This window comes from Carcharodon carcharias, chromosome 11 (genome assembly GCF_017639515.1).
Source record: "Carcharodon carcharias isolate sCarCar2 chromosome 11, sCarCar2.pri, whole genome shotgun sequence".
In the NCBI taxonomy this organism is placed as follows: domain Eukaryota; kingdom Metazoa; phylum Chordata; class Chondrichthyes; order Lamniformes; family Lamnidae; genus Carcharodon; species Carcharodon carcharias.
The window spans coordinates 128,091,101-128,115,977 of record NC_054477.1 but is presented as its reverse complement, the minus strand read 5'-3'; the positions used below and the strand labels follow the sequence as shown (position 1 = coordinate 128,115,977).

The 24,877-nt window shown below is 41.1% G+C and overlaps 1 protein-coding gene across 4 annotated transcripts in view; it reads right to left on the bottom strand.

Moving 5' to 3' along the window:
- The window catches only part of LOC121284301 (dTDP-D-glucose 4,6-dehydratase-like), an 89,328-nt gene that overhangs the window by 53,091 nt on the left and 11,360 nt on the right, over window positions 1-24,877 (bottom strand). For 2 of the 4 annotated variants that reach the window (XM_041199675.1, XM_041199678.1), the window contains exons 2-7: window positions 17,580-17,646; window positions 17,381-17,449; window positions 15,927-16,017; window positions 12,424-12,566; window positions 4,715-4,813; window positions 1,642-1,701 (exon numbers count right to left, since the gene is read on the bottom strand). In XM_041199675.1, the coding sequence (XP_041055609.1) occupies window positions 1,642-1,701; window positions 4,715-4,813; window positions 12,424-12,566; window positions 15,927-16,017; window positions 17,381-17,449; window positions 17,580-17,646 (529 nt within the window). Of the gene's footprint in view, window positions 1-1,641; window positions 1,702-4,714; window positions 4,814-12,423; window positions 12,567-15,926; window positions 16,018-17,380; window positions 17,450-17,579; window positions 17,647-20,458; window positions 20,585-20,650; window positions 20,817-24,877 lie in introns of all 4 variants that reach the window. The other 2 variants (XM_041199677.1, XM_041199676.1) reach the window with 2 other exon arrangements.

Sequence of the window (24,877 nt, the reverse complement as noted above, 5' to 3'; positions counted from 1 at the left end):
ATGTGGTACCAATCAAGTGGACTGCTTTGCCCTGGATGGTGTCAAGCTTTTTGAGTGTTGTTGGAGCTGCATTCATCTAGGCAGACGGAGAGTATTCCATCACACTTCTGACATGTGCCTTGTAGATGGTGGACAGGAGGTGAGTTAATCACCACTGGATTCCCAGTCACTGAGCTGTTCTTATAGTCACAGTATTTAAATGGCTGGTCCAGTTCACTTTCCGGTAAATGGTAATCCCCTGGATGTTAATAGTGGGGAATTCAGCAATGGTAATGCCATTGAATGTCAAGGGGAGATGGAGAGGTTTTCTCCTGTTGGTAGAGATGTTCATTGCCTGGCATTTGTGTGCTGCAAGTGTTACTTGCCACTTATCAGCCCACACCTGAAGGTTGTCCAGATCCTGCTGCATATGGACCACAGACTGCTTCAGCATCTGAGGAGTCGCGAATGGTTCTGAACATTGTGCAATCATCAGCGAATATCCCCACTTCCCACCTTAAGATGTAGTGAAGGTCATTGATGAAGCAGCTGAAGGTGAACGGGCCCAGGACACTATTCTGAGGAACTCTGGCAGCAATGTTCTGAGACTGAGATGATTGACCTCCAACCAAACTTCCTTTGTGCTAGGTATGGCTCCAATCCAGTGGAGAGCTTTCCGCAGATTCCCACTGACTCCAGTTTTGCTAGGGCTGCTTGATGTCACACTTGGTCAAATGCTCCCTTGATGTCAAGAGCAGTCACTCTCATCTTGCCTCTTGCATTCAGCTCTTTCATCCATGTTTGGACCAAGGATTAATGAGGTCAGGAGCCAAGTGGCCCTGGCAGAACCAAAACTGAATGTCAGTGAGGAGGTTAATATTGAGTAACTACTGCTGGATAGCATTGTTGATGACATATTTCATCACTTTTTGGTGATCTAGAGTAGACTGATGGGGTGATAATTAGCCAGGTTGGATTTGTCCTGCTTTTTAACAATATAAATGTAAGCCGTTCCCATTTAATTTTAGTTCTATTTTCATGCTTACAGCTAATTGTTAATTTGATTCACATGTCCAATAATGTTAGCACTCAGAACTTGTAACTAATACCATTCATACAAAGTTATTGAGACATGTTCTACAGTGATCATGTGTATTGTCATTTAAACTTGCATACTAGTCAAAACATTTGGTTAACTAACTAAAAATTCAGAGAAATCCATAACAAATAGCAATTTCATAATTCACCTCCAAATTTACTACTTCAATATTATAAATATTACCATGTAATTTTTTGCCAATTGTGTCTGTGATTTTGCTAGTGGCAGAAATGCTCAGTAAGGTACATAAAGTATTTTCAGTATTCTCTAATTTTTTTTTGAATTTGTAACAGCAAGTGCAGAAGCATTGATTAGATTTTTAAAAAAACAGAGGGTACTCGAAAATCTCAGCAGGTGCTGAAGAACAGTCATATTGCACTCAAAACGTTAACTCTGTTTCTCTCTCCGCAGGTGCTGCCAGACTTGGAGTTTTTCCAGCATTTTCTGTTTTTATTTCAGATTTCAATGACCTTCCCTCCATCATAAGGTTGAACGCATCTACATTATTTTGCTTATATTTTAATCAGATTCTTGTTAGGTCGAAGAACAACAAAGGTGCTTACTTTTTCTGGATATTGATGAGGTCCATAAACATTACTACTTCTTGTTACAATGACTGGGAACTACAGAAAATATAGTTTAAAAAGAAAAATTAAAACAAAGAAGTTCATGTAAATTCATGCATATACTAAACAAAGAGAACATGTATTTTATACATTTTATATGTTATATTTATATAGCCCTCATCATGTGTAAGAGCAGCATTGTACAATTAAAAAAAAGTTAGGGCTAGATCTTACCTTCCCTCACCAGTGGGTTTGAAGGCAGGGGAGCATGTAAAATCCAGTGGGTGCCACCTTTCCAACTGTTCCCAAACTGTCTGAAATTTTATAGGGGCAGAGGAGACGTCAGGTAGCCCACCAGTGCTTGGGCCTGTTGAGGCCCTTAAGTGGCACCTCATCCCGCTGCTGCAAGTACTTTACCTGCAGTGGGGGTGGAGGGAGACCCATGCCATGTGTGGGAAACCTGCCAGCTTTGTGGGCCCCTGGGCCCATCTGAGATACTCCTCGCCTCACATCCTTTCTCCACCCACCCCCCCAGATCTGGTGCTTTTCTCCTAAGATAGGGGCAGAAGTCTAAAACAAAAACAGAAACAGAAATACCTGGAAAAACTCAGCAGGTCTGGCAGCATCAGCGGAGAAGAGCACAGTTAACGTTTCGAGTCTTCATGACCCTTCAACAGAACTAAGTAAAAATAGGAAAGGGGTGAAATATAAGCTGGTTTAAGGGTTTGTTGGAACAAGAAGCCAGTAATAGGAGGAGATAACCAAAAGATGTCACAGACAAAAGGACAAAGAGGTGTTGAAGGTGGTGATATTATCTAAAGGAATGTGCTAATTAAGAGTAGACAGCAGGACAAGTAAGGTACAGATAGCCCTAGTGGGGGCGGGGTGGGGGGAAGGAATACTAAAAGGGCTAAAAGGTAGAGATAAACAATGAGTGGAAATACATTTAAAAATAATGGAAATAGGTGGGAAAAGAAAAATCTATATAAATTATTGGAAAAACAAAAAGGAAGGGGAAGAAACGGAAAGGGGGTGGGGATGGAGGAGAGAGTTCTTGATCTAAAATTGTTGAACTCAATATTCAGTCCAAAAGACTGTAAAGTGCCTAGTCGGAAGATGAGGTGCTGTTCCTCCAGTTTGCATTGAGCTTCACTAGAACAATGCAGCAAGCCAAGGACAGACATGTGGGCATGAGAGCAGGATGGAGTGTTGAAATGGCAAGCGACAGGGAGGTCTGGGTAAGGCTTGCGGACAGACCGAAGTTGTTCTGCAAAGCAGTCACCCAGTCTGCGTTTGGTCTCTCCAATGTAGAGGAAACGCATTGGGAGCAACGAATGCAGTAGACTAAGTTGAGGGAAGTGCAAGTGAAATGCTGCTTCACTTGAAAGGAGTGTTTGGGCTCTTGGATGGTGAGGAGAGAGGAAGTGAAGGGGCAGGTGTTACTTCTTCTGCGGTTGCATGGGAAGTTACCGTGGGAAGGGGTTGAGGAGTAGGGGGTGATGGAGAAGTGGACCACGGTGTCACGGAGGGAGCGATTCCTACGGAATGCCGCCGGGGGGGTGAAGGGAAGATGTGTTTGGTGGTGGCATCATGCTGGAGTTGGCAGAAATGACGGAGGGTGATCCTTTGAATGTGGAGGCTGGTGGGGTGATAAGTGAGGACAAGGGGGACCATATCATGTTTCTGGGAGGGAGAAGTTATACATTATTTTTAAATGTATTTCCACTCATTGTTTATCTCTACCTTTTAGCTCTTTTAGTATTCCTTCCCCCCACCCCAACCCCATTAGGTCTATCTGTATCTTGTTTGTCCTGCTGTCTACTCTTAATTAGCACATTCCTTTAGATAATATCACCACCTTCAACACCTCTTTGTCTTTTTGTCTGTGACATCTTTTGGTTATCTCCACCTATTACTGGCTTCTTGTCTCAACAACACCCCCCGCCCCCCTTAAACCAGCTTATACTTCACCCCTTTCCTATTTTTACTTAGTTCTGTTGAAGGGTCATGAAGACTCAAAACGTCAACTGTGCTCTTCTCCGCTGATGCTGCCAGACCTGCTGAGTTTTTCCAGGTATTTCTGTTTCTGTTTTTGTTTTGGATTTCTAGCATCCGCAGTTCTTTGCTTTTATCTAGGGGCAGAAGTCTCTCTTTAAAGCAGTTAATCTGCTCCCAGTGTTGAATTGCTGCAGAGCAGCCATGGGTGGGTTTTCAACCAACTTTTCAGTTAGGGAGTAGGGGGGGGAGGGTACCACGGCGCCCCATAAAATCCGGCCCTTACAGCAGACACTAAGGCCCAGATATTTGAGCGAATGATCTCTGTGCCTGAATTGATAGGCTCTCAAGTGCACTTACTATCGTGCCAATCATCGAGCCAATGAGCTGCAGACATCTAATGGGCATCCAGCCGGAGAGGAGGACTTAAAGATCACGACATTAACAGCTGCTGTCAAGTAACTCCATAAAGGGGACGATTATGAGGGAGAGAGTGGCAGTGATCAAGAAGAGTGGGTAATAATAACTGGAAAGGGTGAACAATATCAATGACATAACCTTCATTAACTGACTGTTATTTAACTGAAGAATTCAATGCATGACAGACATGATTTGCATTTAACAAATTCAGGTTTGCAGGTGTTTATTAACCCATGTTCTTCCAAGTGACAATTAATTTTGCTTCTTTGAAATAGTGCCATGGGATCTTTTACATCCACCTGACAGAGTACCTTAGTTTATTGTCACATCTGAACGATGGTGCCCTTGGCACTGCTGTACTGAAATGAAAGCCTGGATTATGTCTCAAATGTTCAGAGTAGGACTTGAATTCACAACCTTTTGAGTTCCAGGAGAGAATGCTGCCTCTGTGCCAAGGCTGACACCCTGAATGCATAGATAGGTACTACCAGAAAATATTCCTTTTATGAGAACCTTTCAGCCAGAACTCACCCAGGAAGTCAGTCAAGAAAGATTTATACTTTACACCGGATTCCAAAGTACTGGCCAAAATTACTTTGAAAAAATATCAGTAACCCTTTCAGTATATTTTGGTAAAACAAATATATAATCTTACCCTGAAGCTTTCCCAATAGGACATTACTATACATTCAGATGCGGCTTTTGATGCTGCGTAGGGATTGGTAGGATGCTTAGGTGATGCTTCATTAAATTCCTAAATCAAAGAAGCAGTTTGATACTGAAAACACATACTACAGTAAACTTGCATATTCAAGCAATGTTACAACTGACAAGTCAACTTTAAAGTGGCATTTGTATAGTGTTGTTTAAGGTATAATTATTCATCAAATTAAAAGCAGTTCTTTTGCGTTCCCATTCCTTCAATCATAGGACTGATTGATAGCATTCAGATTGATATGTTTTGGAAAGAACTTAAAATGTCAATCCTGTTAACACCCAGCAATTTGTCATTTGAGTATTAGGCACATGATACTATGAATTTCCATCTGCCTGGGGAACTGCATTTTCAAAGCTAAATAAAATACATCCAAAAGTATTAGTTGATGTGGCATCAAAACATATATATTCACAAATATTACTTTACCTGATATAATTCTTGAACATGCTAGGTTTGCTACAAAATAGAGCATCATGGGAACTCATAATTTTCTTTTGTTTTCTGTAGGAAAGGTATGTCCATTGGGGTAGCGAACATGCTTGGCAGGTGAAATGCATTGTCTGAACCACCATCATATGAACAAACATACAAAGGAACTTACAATTAGGAGCAGAAGTAGGCCACTGTGCCCCTTGAGCCTGCTCTGCCATTCAATAAGATCACGGCTGATCTAATTTTAACCTCAACTCCACATTCTAGACTACCCCGATAACCTTTCATCTCCTTGCCTATCAAGAATCTATCTGCTTCTGCCTTAACAATATTCAAAGACTCTGCCTCAACCACCTTTTGAGGAAGAGAATTCCAAAGTTTCACAACCTTCTGAGAGAAAAGAAATTCCTCAAATGTCTTAAATAGGCAATCCTTTATTTTTAAATAGTGACCCCTAGTTCTAGATCCTCCCACAAAAGGAAACATCCTTTCCATATCCACCCTGTCAAGATCCCTAAGGGTCTCATATGTTTCAATCAATCATCTCTTCCATCCCTCAGGTCTGTCTGGGTACTAGTTATTCAAACACTCAACTTCTGTCAGGGGTACCACTCATTCTGCAGATGTCAACAATTATTTTTCTGACTGGTTTTATTTTGCTCATTTACAGCATTATTTTATCCGATTAAAACCACTAATTTTCTCTTTTCTTCTTACCAAATTCTCTTTAAGCTTGTTCTTGTGTCCAAAATATCATGTCAGTGGAAGAGGGTCACTTGGATATGAAACAGGTAACTCCTGGCAAATTACATCCAATAATACAGCTTTTAGAGACTTTTATGGAAGGTGTCTTTCTAGGCTGAAAAACTCAGATAAACATTATGTACCAATGCTTTATTTAGTTTTATACATATCTTAACAAATTAACACTTGTTGAAATACAAGCAAAACAAGTCCAAATCATGGCTTAATCAGTTCAAAAAAGCCAAACATTCTTTTGAATAGTATTGAGGAAGCCAGGAGACAGCAGAGCAGCCAAATCAGAGGCTGAGAGGGAGTACATTGTCCTAATCTGGGTTCAGGAGAGATCAGGTACATAGAAGGTTGTACAATAATGACTGGGAAGGCTGACAACTGGCCAAGAGAGAATGCCTCAAAAGGACAAAATGAATTCTGGTATAGGAGCAGCACACAACATTAAGCCCCTCCATAAAGGACAGGTCCATGATGGAAGTTGTAGAAAACTAAGGCCAGCAAATGGATGAGAAGGAAGTGACAAGGTCCAGGAATGACATTCAAGATGGCTAGACTTAGTAAATGGGTCAATGGAATGATAGATTGGTGAACAATCACAGTAGCTAAAAAAGGACTGATTTTTTTTAATGAGTATCACCAAAGACTGATGTTTCATATATTTTGCAGCTAAAAATCTTAATGCCCAGGATCTTCCAGTCTCCGGATAGTTGGAGGCCGGTCATAACCCCAAAGGTGTGCCAAGGGAGCCCACAGAAATCCCAAAGCAAGGACTCTGTGGGAATTGCTTGGGAAGTTCCAACTTCCAATGGGCAACTGCCCTGCTCCTCAGGACCCTCCACAAAATTCTCCAACTCTGAGTTTGAGTCAGAAGCTTCATACAGTTACCTGGATGGTTACCCAGGAAATTTTAGACAGAAAAATCCGAGTCTAACTCTTGATGACTATACAAATAACTCCTCCAACTACCCCCCACACGTCCCAACTCCACCCGATCCCGAATGTCCCCAACTCAACTCAACCTGACGTCACCACCTGACTTTTCCTCGAAACCCTGAATCCCCCACCAACCCAGCCCCACAACCTGATGCCCCGACTCCAACCCCAAGATCTGACCCCCAACACCCGACAATCCAACTGCCCCCTCAACCCAACCTGACTAACCTCACCACCTGACTTGCCCCCCACCCTGACTAGCCCCCACCATCCGACTCCCCCACCGAACTGACCTGACCCGATCTCACCACCTGACGCTTCTCCGAAACCCTGACTCGCACACCTAACCAATGACCTCAGCTACCACCTACCACCTAACCTCACCACCCTATCCAACTGCAACCCCACCCCCTTTTACCACTTATCTTACCCGACTTACCTCATCGACCACACCCCCTTACATTCCCACCCTACCCCCTTACCTCACCCACCCTACCCCATTACAGACTCACCTTCTCTCTGTAGCTCTTCAAAGTTGTTTTGGGACATATAAACTCTTTGCTCATCAGAATACGGCAGCAAGTGCCATAAAAAGTTGCTACAAAAATGCAGTTCCATTTCAGGGCCACTCTGCATTTCTGGAGAAGCCAGGATCGGAAGTCTCCAGCTTGGTGCATAAAAGCAGGAGTGGAGTGGCAATCACCTTTGGATTGAAGATCTCTGAAGATTTGGGCCAATGTGTTATTATACATAGATTGTTTTAATAATGAAATATCTTGCTTCTGATTCTATTTCCTCTGAGCCATGACTTCCTGCTGTCACATTTTTATCACACATTTTGTGTTATCTTTTTCTATTATACATTCTTATGTGCACAATTATAATGGAAACGCTTCATACTGTTAAATGCACAATTTGACCACAGGGTGGCTTATGCTCAGCACATCTTTACAGTCCCTTGCTGAAGATTTTCAGGCTCTGGCTACCAGTTTCTCTTACCTTCATGTTTTGTTTCAGTACTTTGCTTCTTCCTCAGAATTTTAAAAAAAATAAGTTTTAGTTTTATTAATTTTGTTCCTTTTACATACTATTTCAGTCTGCTGCACATACAATGTTAACACTTAAATCACCTTTTTCCTTGATTTTTCATTGCACTTGTCTTTCCTTCACATTAATCATTTTCTTTTGTATACACAGCCCTTCACAGTTTTGTTGGGCATTTGTGGCTGCAACAACAAATTTTCTAATTCTTTGAATGACTAAAAGGTAAATAATTTAAACACATAGGGTTGGATTTTCGATTTCAAGGTGGGTATCGGGAATCGGGATAATCCCGTCTCTGCCTACCCGCCTCAGGAGAAAGTGCCAGAAAAGATGGTACTTGTGGCATGGTGCGGGTGTAGGCTGCGGCCAGGCCAGTCAATCTGGGAAAGAATTCAGAGGCAGCCACAGGGGCTGCCGGGTGCCGAAGTGGACTGATTAAAAACCCTGCATCAGTGTTGTGGGACTTCATCCCAGCTATAATTAAAAAAGGCCCTCTAGCCCTCACCCCTCACACACCCCATCCATGCCATTGTATGCCCCCCTATGCCCCTTCATGCCCCAATGCCAAACTATGGTACTTTTTCGTGCCCATTCACCCATTAGACACTATATAGAACCAGTGAACACTATAGTGACAATAGCTTTAAAAAAAAATCAGTTGTTCATTGATAACTTTCCACTTTCTCAAAAAAAAACTCTTTTTTATTCCAGGCCAATAAAAATCCAGACCCTTTAAAGTGTCAATAGCAGAAACTGCTAGCACTTGAAACCTCTTTATCTTGTGTAAATAAACATTGTACAATTGACAGAAGAGATCAGAGAGCTAGAACTGTGAATCAAGCAATGTTTTCTCCGGGGCACGGGTGTTTCGGTGCTTTAATGGATGTCTGGGATCTCAGCCAAGAATGCAGACACTGGGGGCATACCTTGGAATGGGGGGCTTGAGGGGCCATAGGGGGTGAGTGGGAGGGCGTACCTAAACATGTGGAGCATGAGGAGGACCTTTTGAACTTACCTTTCAAAAGGTTCCTTCATGCAGACTATGGCCATGACTCTCTGAAAACCCTGGCCCAAATCCACGAAAATTGTGGAGGACTAGGACATGCCTATCCCCGCAATGAAGCTGGCCTGGTCAGGCATGTAGGATGTGCCTTCATGACCTGAACTAGCTTGCACATTTAAAAGACACTCCTCAAAATTGGAAACCCAGGAATGGTGTCAGGAATCCTAGAATCGGGTACTGGCTCCATTTTCACCACACCACAGAGTCTCCCCAACTCCATGAAAATCCAGCCCATAATTTTCTGCTCTGTCGTTTCCTGAAGCTTCTCCTTATCCAAGTGAGCATATCCCACCAATTTTGCATGGGCCATACTCTCCGATGATGTGATATGACCCAAAAGGAAAACTCGTCTATCACATCTCAATTAGGGTCAAGGATAGAAATGTTTCCTTTTGAACTTTATGTGTGAAAGTTTTATTGCATTTGTCAAAAACAAACATCGATTTACCTTGTTCTAGGAAAGAAAGATGGAATCTGGGACAGAAGTATTGTAGTGCTCGTTGACAGGCACTACCCCATGCTGCTCCCCTTGCCCAATAGGCTATATTTCTTCATGTTCATCCAACCAGTTATGGCAAAGAAAAAAAACTGCATCCTGGATTTGCGTTTAACATTTGTAAGGGTCCCCACCCCATGACCCACCACTCCTTGACTGCAGGAAGAACCCAAATCTCATCAAAAACACAATTTCCCTAAGCTCTGGGTTCCCTCCATAATCCTCCCTACCTCCCTTTCCCCCTTAAAACACTGCTCTTAAAATCTCTTCACGCATTTGCCCTATTATCTTATGTGGCTCAGTGTCGTTTTTTGTTTTATAATGCACCATGAAGCATCTTGGGATGTTTTATTGCATATAATATATTGTTTAAGCTATCTCTTTTCCTCTCTTCTCAAATCCCAAGGAATCAACATGCAATCTAGACTGAACTCTCCAGAACACCAACACCCTGTGACAAGTAAGGGGGTTGTGGTGCGGTGTGCGCAAGAACAAGGAAGAAAGGAAGGAGGCTAAGATCAGAAAGAGAAAAGCGGAGTGGGGAGAGGAAGAAGAGGCCATGGCAGACAGAGATAGATGGTGCAGCCCAAAGAGATGGGGAAGAGGGCATACGGCACAAAATATTGCTTTTCTAGAGATTCTGGAAGTTTATAACTTTGTGAATAGAAAGGAAAAATCTATTTCAAGTTGCAACACTCACAGAATTGCAAGTTTCAATTAATGGTGATTATACTTATGTTTTATGCCATTCATCACTGCTATTAATCACTAACATTGAAATTCCACAATCAAATAATATTGCAAACAGACACTGCACCAAGAAACTGATAAACTCACCATCACCTAATCCAACACATGTAACAAACACTGCATCCAGAAGCTGACAAACTGACCATTGTCTAACCCAGCATGAGTCACGTGAACAGACAGGCATTTCTGTAACTGCCATAGTGTGTCCCGCATGATATGTTGCCTCTCTGGCGCTAGGAATAAGCAACTAGATGTAGTACCAACAACCTAGAGAAGGCAAGTATTGAGGTCCTATGGTCAGATTTTCAGGAGCAGGGAGTAAGTTAAAGAGTCAGACCTCAAAGGTAGTAATCTCTGGATTACTCCCAACACCAGGCAATAATGAGATTGGAAACAGGAAGATAGGGAGGATCAATGCGTAACTCGAGGCATGAGACCAGTTCTGGGCAGGAGTCACCTATTCAAAGAGGACGGGTTGCTACCTCAACAGAACAGGGACCAGTGTCGCAATGGGGAGGTTCACTAATGTGGTTGGCGAGGGTTTACACTAAATTGGCAGAGAAAAATGCACCAGCATATTGAAGTAGAAAAGAGGAATAAGGTACATAAACTGAGTGTTGGGCAGTTCTAGAGAAGGGAGTAGCATCATATTAGAGAGGAGTGGACTAAGAAGGACTACAAGGAGCATAAAGACTGGTTTACAATGCAGATTGGTAAATGCACAAAGTGTGGTGAATAGGGTTGATGAGCTACAAACACAAATATTTTTATGTGACTATGATGTTGTGCCAATAAAGGGAAAATGGTTTAAAATAGTTAGGACAGAGCACTTAATATTAAAGGATATAAAATGCTCAGAAAAGATAGGGAAGGTAAAAAGGGGGATGGGGTGGCAGCAACTGATTAGGGAAGAAATTGTAGTATTAGAAAGAGAGGATATTCTTGAACAAGAAAGAATCCATTTGGTTAGAGTTGAGAAGCAAAAAGAGTATGATCACATTACTGGAGGTATTCTATAGGTCTCCAAATAGTGAAAGAGAGGTAGAGGAATAAACTTGCAGGGAAATCACAGAGATGGGCAAGAACTATAGCTGATAATATCTGGGACTTTAATTACTCAAATATAAATTTGGGGTAAAGGGGGAGGAAATTATGAAATGTATTCAAAACTTCTTTGAACAGTATATTCTCAGTCCAATTAATAAGGAAGCATTGCTAGATCGGGTGCTGGGGAATAAGGTGGGCCAAGTGGACCAATATCTGTGGGGTAAGAGTGATCATTGTACCATAAGGTTTAGACCAGTAATGCAGATGAATAAGGAATAATCTAAAGCAAAATGTCTAAATTGGAACAGGGTAAAATGGAACCAAAGGCTGAGAGGAAAAATTATAATGGAACAATGGGTGATCTTTAAGGAGATGATTCAGGTATATCCTTAATATTCCAACAAGGGCAACAGATAGGGAAACCAATGCCAGAGTTTCTTGGATGACGAAGGAGATAGGGAATATGGTGAAACAAAAAAGAGGATGTATAATGCACGTCAGATGAATTCTTCAAACAAGAGCCAGGTAAAATACGATATGTTGAAAGGGGAAATGAAGAGGAAAATAAGACTGTCGAAGATAGAATATGAGAATAGAATGGCAGTCAACATAAAAGAGAACCTAAAAATCTCCTACAGCACAGAAGCAAATAGGAAGAGGTGGAGTGGGTCCTATTAGGGACATAGTGAGATGTGCTTCGAGATGCAGGGCAAGGCTAGAATACTTAATGCATACTTTGCATCAGTTTTAATAAGGAAGATACAGCTGACAAAATATCAGTAGAAGCAGAGATGGTGGAGGTAATGGGTGGATGACAGTGGAGGGGCAGAAGTACTGAAAAAGCTGGCTATGCTGATAGTGAATAAGTCGTCTGGTCTGCATGGCAGATGGCTTGCATCACAAATTGTTAAAGGCAGTAGTGGTGGAGATAGCACATCTTCAAATCTTCTCTTGATATGGGGATGTTGAGGGAGGGACCGGAGGATTGGGGTGGCAAATGTGACACCCTTATTCAAGAAAGGGTATAAGGGCAGTTCCAGTAACTACAGACCAGTTAGTTTAACAGCAATGATGGTTAAGGTTTTAGAAACAATAATCAGGGGAAAAATGATTAACGTCAGTTACCTCTTTAATACTTCCTCCATAGACTTCATCAGTACTAACATGAATAAATTTCTCAATATTAGCCTGATAAGCAGCTTCCACTAGGACTTCTGTACCATAGACGTTCACATTTGTGAATTCTGAAGAACAACAGAAGGACTTATCTGAAAAAAAAAGTTAAAACATTTTTGTGGGCTAGCAGCATGGAATTCTGGTTCATGTAAACAGGCAAACAGAGCCGAAACCACAATGGTCACTGTTGACCGAGTCCACCTTAACACCAATAATAACATTTTCGTCACATATTTTAAGTTTTGGTTAAAATATTTTAGAGTACAAATCAGAGGAAGTTGCACTCAACCTTTATAGTACTCTGCTCAGACCAATCCTTGAGTACTGCATCTGATTGTCAAGAGATTCAAGAACTGGGAGCATTTTAGAGAAGAGTCATGAGATTGAACCCTAGAATTATGCCACTTAAGTTATGAGGGGAGACTAGAGCAATAAAGATGACTGATAGGTAAAGAGTAGAGAAAAGGTAGATCCAGAATAATACTAATCTGTGACAAATGGGATCAAAAGTTTAAATGAGTAAAAAGACCCTTGTTGGGAAGCTGCTTTTCACAGAATGATTAACATATGGGATGAACAGGCCGGGTCATGGATGCAAAGCCTTTAGAATCAAGTTGGATGACATGATAGGGAATTATAGGCTATAAGCCTAGTTATATTTTGCCTATATGAATATAGGTCATTTCTCATCTGTATGCACCCGTGTATGTCCAGCATTTGCTATATACAATGGCAGAGAATTTGTGATCCGTGCGAAGGAATGGCATTCACTGTTCACTTTTGTCGGTTTTTATGTGATAACTTGCTACCATGAGGCACCTGTGCCCTCTACAGGGCATCTGTGGTAAGTGTAAGTATGGCAAGCAACAACATTGGTCCGGATTTTCATGGAGTTGTGAAAACTCTGTGGAGTTTCCAAATTTCTTGGATGTTGAAATTCCACCCCCATTTCCAACAGGTCACATTTTTGCCAGTGGTGGAAAAGGGGTAGAGCATAATTCACACGAGGCAAACCCAAACTCAGCAGGGCCATTTGAACTCAGTGCCGAGTTCAAACAGACCCTATTTTAGGCAGTTGCAAGGGCCTTAACCCCACAGTATGGGAGTCAAATATTTATGGAGTAAACGCCCTTGAAGGGTGCATAGGGTCTGTATAACTGTCATGATGTGAAGTTATTTAAATCCTCAGCCCTTTTAAAATAAAAATAAACTACAGGTGTCAGTGAGAGTTAAACAAAACCCTGTTCTAGCAGTTTCAAAGGCTGTTTGTTGACATTTACCCCAAAGATATTTATCAATGCTTGGCTGATTTCCAAAAGCTAAGTAAATCAACTGGGGTGTTCTGAGTTCAGTTTTATTGACAGCTTGATTGACAATAGGCTATTAAAGGATTAGCTGTCTTTGATGTGGGGCATAAATTTTATTTTATGTTTAATTTTATGAGATTAGCCAATTGAGATTTAAAGGGTTTGAATGGGCTTTTAAGAATGGGAGTTTTTTTAATAAAGTGAAGGCTGCATTAGATTTTTAGAACTCTATTTTATTTCATCTCAACATGACTTGTAAGGTCTGTCCATGGTGGGTACTGGGTGAGTTGGCATGGAGTACCATGGGGGGAGGCAGAGTGAGGGGTTGCTTCTGTGGGGAATGCTGTGTTATAAGCTTGCTTACTATTGGAGAAATAAGATGTTAGGAAATGGTGTGCAATTATTCAAAATAATCTTTTCTATTAAGTAATTTTTAAAAGATTTTCTAGGCACCTGGGTGCTACTGACAAAGATGCTTTGACTACCTTTTGGTGAGAGCTACATGTCCTAAAATATCACAATACAACTGGGATGAAGTCCCAGAGAACCTGAGTCAACCTGCCTCAGCACTCAGCCACCCCTACCTGCACTCTGTTTCTGAGGGCAGTGGGCCCAATTCCACCCCATACCACCCCTGGAGCAAAGATCAGACCATTTAGGAGTCTTTCTACTGAGGTGGGTCCGATGAGTTGGGAACTTTCCCAAATCAAGCTACCCGCCTCGGTATCAAAAATCTGGTCCATAGTCTTATACAAGGCCAAGCCAGAATTATAAATTTGACTATTTAATATATTGTAAAATCATGCGGAGAAAGCAAAATAATGTGAGGGAAAGGGAAAGACAGATGGGATGAAGAGATAAAAGAGACAAACAGACAAGTAGAAAAATAATTCTCCAACAATCACATTCTGAAGGAATGGGACTCCACTGTTGACTGTATTAATTGAGGTTAAGTACATACAGGTGGAGGGCATTGACTGGATGGTTAGTTGAGCACATATAAAGAGACACTTACTGACACAGGGATAGTATGGAGTCTATATGTTATACATGTAATGTTTCGCTCTGTGAATAAATCTATTCCAAGTAAAGACTGGCTCTTGTTTCTTCATTCACCAACTGAATGTGCTAATCCTCCCTCACAATATCAAGCCCCTCCCTCACCCTAATTGTGTCCTCCTCCCTCCCTTAACACAAAGTGTTCTCCTCCGTCCCTCATCCTGACAATGTTCAGCCCCCTTCACACCCCAAAAATGCTCAGCCTCCCTCATCCCCGACAGTGTTCTGCTGCCTCCCTCACCACAATGTTCAATCCCTGCTCACCCTACAAAAATGCTCAAACCTTTTCCCCCACACTTCCTGATAATGCTGACTATTCCGACATCAGCCAGACAGCAGCCAGGGATTCCAAAAGGTGAGTTGGGAGAGGGTGTACAGGAGTGGGTGAGCACTGTCCCTGATGCAGGCCAAGGTGGGAACGTCCCAGGTGCGGGATGGGGGATGAGTATTGTGCTTTGACGCTCCAGCTGATTTACATAAGAATTTTGCTGGTTTTATACCTAAGTAGATCCATGTAAAAGCCAGGGTTAGTTAAGGGCAAACAGACCAAAGCTACTTGGTTCTGGCCAATCACACAGCAAAACAGACAGGGTAGTTTAAACATCCCGCGTAAGTATCAGGGATGTGCTAATGTCGGGGCCTCATGTATCCTTCGGGGTATCTCCGGTCTCCAATAATGCTGGAAGAGCTGGGCCATGGAATCTTGCTGACAAGCTTGTGCCAACCAGGGATGTATAAATTATATCCTTGGGTTAGTTGAAGATAGACAAGGAACTTCCAAAAAGGTTACGGATTTTGGAAATTCAGAAGATGTTGTTTTATTGTTGAAGTAATTCTAAATGAGCAATAAATCTAAATTGTTGTTTGATTCTAATATCAATTTTATAGTCCATTAATAAATGATTGTTTTATTGATAAAGCCATAGTTTGTGCTTTAAGTTCCTTTAGGAAAAGTTTCCCCCAATTAAAGTGTACAATCATTCTGCACTTTTTTGCTCTTACACAGGACACAAGCAAATAAACATTCTCTGTAAAACAATAACAAGAAAATAAAATACAGAAAGGTTTGTTACTGAAAATCCTTACCAACATGAGTCTGAGCTGCAAAGTGTAGAACTATGTGAATTTTTTCAGTTTCAAACAATAGTTTCAGAAATTGTTCATCACAAATATCACCCTATGAATAAAAAAAATCACTGCAATTATACATTGTTAACATGCTTAATAAGGCAAAGAGATACAGAATTATGTTTTATTAAATTCATTATTAAATAAAAACAAATATTCATTTCAAATAGCCCATCCAATGTGTGGGACCTATACTTTTAAAACTGTTCCTAGTGCTGAGCTTACATTAAGCAGCTATGTAGAGTGGTATACTGATAAATAAAATTCTGTTCTTTCAAACCACATCACTTTTTGTATGAATACAAAAGATCCCATGGCACCATTAAAAGATGAGGAGTTCTGGTGTTCTGACCAACATTCATCCTTCATCCTCCGACGCCACCAAAACAACTAAATTGATTTTTAAAAGTACCAAAAAAAACAGATAATTAAATTTGCTTTGATCTTTTCCATATCCCATTTTGGTTTTGTTTGCTCACTTGGGTGGATGTAAAAGATTTCACGCTACTTTCTGAAAAGCAGAGTTTTATGGCCAACATTCAGCCCAGATTAACTGGTCATTACCTCACTTGCTGTGTACTAACCGGCTGTTATTTTTGCCTACAATTCAACAGTGGCTACATTTCAAAAGTTATTCATTGGCTGTAACAAGTGCTTTATAAATTTACTCTTCCTTTCTAACTATACAGGCAATCAGGTCACTAATGCTGGATTTATATTAGCGTAGCTACTAGAAACAGCTTTCACTTTGGTAGCAACACTGTAATATCATGGCAGCATTTACATGTCCTGTAGTACACTTTCTTATGGAACACTTATTCCTCTCACAATGGCAGCAATGTAAACATAAAAAGCCACTAATTACAGCACCTGAACAGGGACTGACATTTTTCATGACTATTGGTTGAGAGCGTAGCCCACCTATCTGTATGACAGCAATATAAGAACCTTTTCTGGTCTGCAAAAACACCCTGCTCCTCCCGTGAAGAGGCTCAGTCATTTTCCAGCTGCTGCTTGTGCTCTGAAATCTGTACTCCGGTGTGAACGAAGTGCATTCCAGAGCAATCTCAGCATTTGCTCTAATAATTAGAATGTAATATCATAATATTTAAAATCTTCAAAGGAAATTACATCATCACATGTATCAAATGGGGCATATTGCTAGGCTGGTTGACACAGACAATGTGAGCTATGGCAGTATACCACTCACATTGTGCACTTCTCTGTGGTTAAAGGCATTGAGTGTACTCTTTGGGGCCTATAAAGAAGCATTTTCCCAATGAAATAATCATTTCATAATTCAACATTGTCAGGAATTTATTTTTGGTCTCCTTCAAAAACCTTTGAACTGACAATACAAAGGCAGTTAGTTATCAGTAGTTATCTTAGTGATTTGGAAATTATTCAAATACCTGTATAAATTTGTAGTTTGTCCTGTTAGAAACAGACTGCAAGTTCTTTAAGCTTGCACAATAATCAAGCTGTAGGGAGGGAAAAAAATGATCAAGAAAACACCAAATATTATATTTCAGATATTACTAAATTCATATCAGAATAACTTTCAGTTTATCAAACTTACTTAATACAATTTCAGTGCTTTAGCAGACTCACCTTGTCCAAATTTATGATCAGATAATCTGGATATCTTTCCAGAAGACAAATAATCACATGCGAGGCACTTCAAAGAAAAAGCACAAAGGATTACTTGCTTAGTAAAAGCTACTTATCCTTTGCAAAAAGTCCCACAAAATCCAAGTTATGCAGGACCTGTATATAATCATCACACTGTTTGGCTGAAGGTTTAGTAACAGAAGTCTGATGTTTAGAGGAGACAAATACATCTAAAACACACAAATCACATATCTGGTTTTGAAACCTAGGGCAGAATCTTTTAGCCAGGTATGAGGGCAAGAAAGGAGGCAGGGAGCATATAATTTTGCATCGCCAGCCAGTGTACTGGTTTGCCAGCACCAGCCAACCCATGAACCACTTTGTGAAGCCACTTCAGGGGCTGACAGCAACCCAGCTGCAAGCGGCAGGTAACTTAAGATAATTTTAATTTAAAGCCCAGTTAAAGCCAATTATCAGAGGCTGATTGCAATTTCCCAGTCCGCCTGCAGGACCCTGAAACGTCGTGAGCCAGGCAGTTATCTGAAGGCAGCTTCCCGCGCCAGACCATGGAGTCACTACACCAGATGCTTTTGAGGCCCTCTCCTCTACCTGGCCACAGCTACGGTCGAAGACACCTTTTGGAGGGTTTCACCTATTAGCTGTGGTTATTTTTAAATTCAAATTTGTTAAAGTTTCTGAGAGGGCTTCTCAAGATGGAGGCCCTCTAGCTTCAACAGCTGGCCTACCATCCTTAATTGGTCGACACTCTGGCCACTAATTGGGCAATTCAGGCAGAATCACTGTCAGGTGACTGCTCCAGACTCAGTATAAGGTTGGTACCCCTATTTGATTCTGGTATCAGGGACCTGATTGAAAACTCAAAATCCTGCCCCTATTGTTCATCATGAGTGCTAGAACTGAACACAGCAAGGTCCTTACACAACTTAGTCAATAATACTTATTTGGCTTGATGATTTCATACAGTTAAATGATTTGACATTTTTATTTGTACCACAAATTCACATGCAGATCCTTCATTCATATTGTTTTTTTTACCAGGTTCTCAAAATGCCCCAATACACTGCTTTTAAGGGATAACAAATGTTAGTTGAGCAAATGTGACAGTCAATTTGTGCACAGTAAGATTCCATAAAATGCAAATAAAATGAATGGTCAGTTTGTTATTTAAGAAAAGTAGTGGTTGACAAGAACTAAAAGAGCCTTTATCTCATTTTGAATAATACTAAGACAACTTTTGTATTACAAAACCAGCAGACTAGGCCTCAGTTTAATGTCCCATCTGAGACATTGCACCTCATACAGTTTAGCATTCTCGTGGTGGCGCACTGCAGTGTCAATCTAGATTATGCAGTCAAGTCCCAGAGAGGGGTTTGAATCCACGACCTCCTGACTTACAAGTGGAAAGACTATAAAATAAACCAAGCAGCCATTTTAGGGATTACATTTTGGAGAGAACTTGCAACTTCAGTTTTTCTTACAGAGTCATAACTGAAGTGAAGGAAGCCATTTGATTAATCAAATCCATTCTGGCTTGATTGGCACCCTATTCACTACCTTAAACATTCACTCCCTCCACCATTGATGCACAGTGGCAGCATTGTATACCATCTACAAGATGCACTGCAACAACTCACCAAGGTTCTTTTGACAGCACCTTCTAAACCTGTAACCTCTATCACCTAGAAGGACAAGGGCAGTCGATGCAGGGGAACACAGCACCTGCAAGTTCCTCTCCAAGACCCATACCATCCTGACTTGGAGCTATATTGCCGTTCCCTCACTGTCATTGGGTAAAAATCCTGGAACTCCCTTCCTAACAGCACTGTGAGTGTCCCTAGATCACATGGACTGCAGCAGTTTAAGACAGCTCACCACCAACCTCTCAAGGGCAATTAGGAATGGACAACAAATACTGGCCTAGCCAGTGACACTCACATCCTGCAAAAGAATAAAAGAGAACAGCCTGTACTTAATAGGAATGTCCTTACACTCTTTCTTGAAGGGGTCACATCTGCCACTTTCTAATTTTCTGGGTCCTCCCCCACATCTCAGGAAAATTGCAAGATTATGGCAATCCCTCCTGTGATCCTCACCCGAAATTCCTTTAGCATCCTGGGATGCAAGACATCTGGACCAGGCTTCAGATCAACTCTAAACATTGCCTGTTTTTTCAGTACATTCTGCCTCTAAACTCTCAGCTTCTACCAATATTTTGTCACAAACTTCTTCTTTTGTAAATACCAACAGAGAACTCATTAAGTATTCCAGCCTTTGTCCCTACTAGGACCCACCTCACCTCTTACTAGCAATTTACTATTTACAGGATTTTTGGCTTTCCTTTTGTGTCAATTGCCATTCTATTCTTATATTCTCTCTTTACCAGTCGTATTTTCCTCTCTGCTTTCCTTCACAACTTACTGTACGTGGCCTGGTTCTTACATGAAGAATTCACCTGACATGTATCACACTGCCCTTTTTTTGTTTCATCTCTATCTCCCTCACATGGCTATTTGTGCTTATAGCTCACCAACCTCATTCACACTTTGTGCATTTACATACATGCGCTCTAAAACTGTCTTTGTATTCCTCATAGTCTGCTCCTATTTATGGTTCTCCCTTCTCTAGAACTATTGAACATTCTCACTCCTTTATGCACCTTATTCCTTTTTTTTTATTTCTATATGCTGTTGCCCACTCCATGCCAATTTTAGTTTAAACCAAACCCCATATATCCAATGATGAAAATGACAACTGGGGGGAACTGTTTAAATTCAATAAAACAAGAACTTTGCAGCTCTGAGTTCCTATATATCACTAATACTCCAAAGCAGGGAAACAATGAAGAGATCTCCACTTACCTGAGGAGAGAATTGGGAACAGGAGCAGCCATGGAAGGAATCAGGAGCACCAGCAAGAAGATAAAATTGAGGCTCAAGTTCAGGTCTTATTATTACCTAAGGAGAGGCTTGGGAGCTGGAGCAGACCTGGAAGGAATCGGGAGCACCAAGGAAGTGATAAATTGGGGCCAAAGCTCGGGGCCTATCACTTACCTGAGGAGAGACTCGGGAGCTGGTGTGGACCTGGGTATACCAGAGTTTGAAAAAATTAAATAGAAATCAAATTGTGACATCATAGGATGGCTGTGAGTTGATTCAACTGGTGAATATTGCTGCTGTGTACTCTTTTTTTCCAAAGTTAGGGAGTTAGTCTAAGTATCTGCGAAATTAAAAGTTTAAAATTTAAGGAAAGTAAGAATTAAGTAAAACATTCAGTTTTCTATATTTAAGTGATGTCAACAGAAGAGAAGCAAGTAGCTGGTGAGTTTTCTCTTTTATTTTAAGTAGTAAGTTTTATTAGTATTTTATTAGTAAGTTTTATTAGTATAAATAAGGTTTATTAGTAGTTATCTAGTAGAGAGAAGAATGGCAGGGCAGCTCCGGCCCGTGCTATGTGGAATTCCAAGGACACTTCCTGGATAACCCTATGAGCAAGAAGTATCGTCAGTTGCAGCAGGTTGAGCTCTGGAGTTCAGCGTTTAAGTAGCTGGCGTCACCACAGCATCCGTGAGGTTGAGAGCTTTGTGGCTAGCATGTTTATAGATGTGGTCATCCCACAGCTTAAGAATATGCAAGAAGAGAGAGAGAATGGGTGACCACCAGGCAGTTAAGAAAAAAACAAGTAGGTAGTGCACTGGAGTCTCCTAAGTGCATCTCACTCTCCAACCAATATTCAGTTTTGAATACTGATGAAAGTGATGGTTTGTCTGGGAATGCAGCAACAGCCAGGTCCATGGCACCACAATTGGCTCATCTGTGTAAGTGTAAATGAAGAAGACTGTAAAAGTAATAGTGATAGGAGATTTGATAGTTAGGGGAACAGTCAGGTGTTTCTGTAACCACAGACGTAAATCCAGGATAGTATGTTGCCTCCCTGGTGCCAGGGTCAAGGATGGCTGCACAGCAGGAGGAAGGGTGTACAGCAGTTGTGATCCACATGGATACCAACCATATAAGTGGAAAGAGGGATGTGGTCCTACAGTCAGAATTTAGGGAGCTACGTAGGAAATTAGCATGCAGGACCTCAAAAGTAGTAATCTCAAGATTACTCCTGGTTGCATGCTTGGGAGTACAGAAATAGGAGGATAAAGTAGATGAATGTGTGGCTAGAGTGATGGTTGTAGGATGGAGGGCTTTAGATTCCTGGATCAGTGGGACCATTTCTGGCAGAGATAAGGTAGATACAGGCCAGACAGGTTGCACGAAGCAGAGCCAGGACCAATTTCCTTAAAAGTGCTATTGTGGAGATTTAAACAAACTGGGCAGATGTGTGAGAACCAGCAGGTAATACCAGAGAGGAATTCTTAGATGCACAGAATGCTGGGAGAAACAGATAGCACTAGATTAAGGAATAGTATGTTATTAGGTAGGTTCAAAGTAAGGGGGGAAGTAATAAGATCTAAATTAGAGTTACTGTGCAGCTATGTGAATGCGCAGTGTGTGGTTAATACGATTGATGAGTTGCCGGCACAGATAGCCATGTGGAAATATGATGTGACTATAACAGATGGGCAGGACTGGGTATTAAATATTCCTGGATACAAGATGTTCAGGAAGGACAGGAAAGGGGGAAGGGGTGGTGGTATTGATGAAGGTGAATACTGCAGTGCTGGAGAGGGAGGATTTCCCAATGGGTTCAAGGACAGCATGTATTTGGCTACAGCTAAGGAACAAAAAGGTGCAATTACATTGTTTGTTGTACCCTATAGGCCATCAACTAATCGGAAAGATGCAGAGACAAATTTGCAAGAAAGTTACAGAGGGATGCAATAATTACAGAGTAGTTATATTAGCGGACTTTAATGATCCAAAATAGACCGGGATGGTAGTAGTGTAAAAGGCAGAGAGGGGCAAGAGTTCCTTGAGTGTGTTCACAGCAGTATCCAGTCCATCCAGTTCAATGAGAAACAAGGCAATGGTAGATCTGGTTTTTGAGAACGAGGTGGGTCAACTGGATAAAATGGCAGTAGGGGAACATTCAGGAGACAGTAGTCACTGTATCATAAGCTTTAGGTTGGCTATGGAAAAGGACAAGGAATAATCCAGTTTAAGAATAATCAACCGGGCGAAAGCTAACCTCAATGTGGTGAGAATGGATTTGACCCAGATTAATTGGAATCAAAGATTGACAGGCAAAACTGTAACTGAACAATCATTTAGACAAAAAATAGTTTGGGCACAATCAAAGTTTATTCCCATGAAGGGGAAAGGCAGGGCAACGAAATCCAGAGCTCCCTGGATGACAAAAGAGATAGAAATTAAGATGAAGAAGAAAAAGTGTGCTTATGACAGATGTCGGGTGTATAATGTAACCAAGAGCCAGGCTGAATGTAGAAGGTTAAGAGGGGAATCGAGAAAACAAATAAGAGAACCAAAGAGAGAGTAAGAAAAGAGACTGGCAACTAACATAAAAGGGAATCCAAAAGTCTTCTATAGGCATATAAATAATAAAAGGGTGGTAAAAGGAGGAGTGGGGCTGATTAGGGACCAAAAAGGGGATTTACATGTGGAGGCGTGGGTCATGGTTGAGGTATTAAATTAATACTCGTATCTGTCTTTACCAAGGAAGAAGATGCCATAAAGGTCATGGTGAAAGAGGAGGTAGTTCAGACACTTCAGGGTTCAAAAATGATAAAGAGGTATTGGACAGGCTGCCTGTACTTAAAGTTAATAAAGCAGTGGGATTGGATGAGATGCATCCAAGGATACTGAGGGAAATGAGAGTGGAAATTGCAGAGGCACTGGCTATAATTATCCAGATCCAGTCTTCCTTAGACTCAGAGGTGGTGTCAGAGGATTGGAGAATTTTAAATGCTACACCTCGTTCAAAAAAAGATGTAAAGATAACTCCAGCAGCTACAGGCCAGTCCATTTAATCCTGATGGTGGTGACGCTTTCAGAAAGGATAATTTGGGATAAAATTTATAGTCACTTGGGCAAATGCGGGTTAATTAAGGAAAGCTAACATGAATTTGTAAAGGGCAAATTGTATTTAACTAACTTGTTTGACATTTTTTGTGATGTAGCAGAGAGGTTAGATGAGGTGTTCATAGACTCTGAAAAGACATTTGATAAAGTGCCACAAAATAGATTTGTGAGCAGAGTTATAGCTCATGGAATAAAGGTGATATGGGCAGGACGGGGTTTAGCTTAAACAGCCCTGAATTCTCCTCTCACCACCCGTCTGTAAACAGAAAGGTGTTTTGATTTCCCCCTTTACAAGTGGTGGCGTATTTTCCCAAGCCTTCAATTTTGGTGTGGTCTGATCCACAGCAAACTCGAGATAGGGTAAACTCAGAGAGGTAGTTTATTCGCATGCACTCAAACATCAAGGGTCACGACATAGCCTCCTTTTTTACTCATACAATAAAATATGGGGGAATAGAGAGAGAGGTTCACAGGGCAAAAAACTATAGATTAAAAATTATTGATTCACATGAGTCCAGAATCAAAGTCCAATGGTGTATTCTTTCACAAAGTCCGCAGGCTGAAGACTGAGGCTAGAGAACCCACTTTTCTAGTAGAAATGACTTCCACTATGGGATGGGCATGTGGAGGTGAATTATCTTGTAGGTCCTGGTACAGAAGTTCAACAGTTCCAATAGAAACAATGTAGATGAGTAGATGGGTGCCAGGCATTTAAACCTGGACAGGGCTCTGGTTCCGAGCTGCTGCTTGCTAGATGGAAGATGGCAGATTGATTTTTGCTGCTCCACAAGGCAATATTACAGGTTTCACCAGCTTAAAGGAGGCGGGTTATGTGATTCCCACCTAGACCTTGATGTATAGGGCACAATTTCAAAATTTGCAGAATACACAAAACTTGGAAGTATTGCAAACTATGAGGAAAGTACTGCAGAACTTAAAAAGGACATAGACAGGTTGGTGAAATGGGTGGACAAATAGCAGATTAAATTTAATCCAGAGAAGTGTGAAATGATTAATTTTGGTAGAAAGAATACGGAGGGATAATATAAAATAAAAGATACAAATGTAAAAAGGGTACAAGAACAGAGGGACCAGATGTATATGTGCATAAATCTTTGATGGTAGCAGGACATGTTCATAGAGTGGTTAATAAAGCATATGGCATCCTAAGCTTTATTAATAGTGGCATAGAAATCGAAAGCAAGGGCGTTACATTAAACTTATATAAAACACTACTTTCGCCTCAACTGGGCACCAGACTTTAAGAAGGATGTGAAGGCATTAGCGAGATTC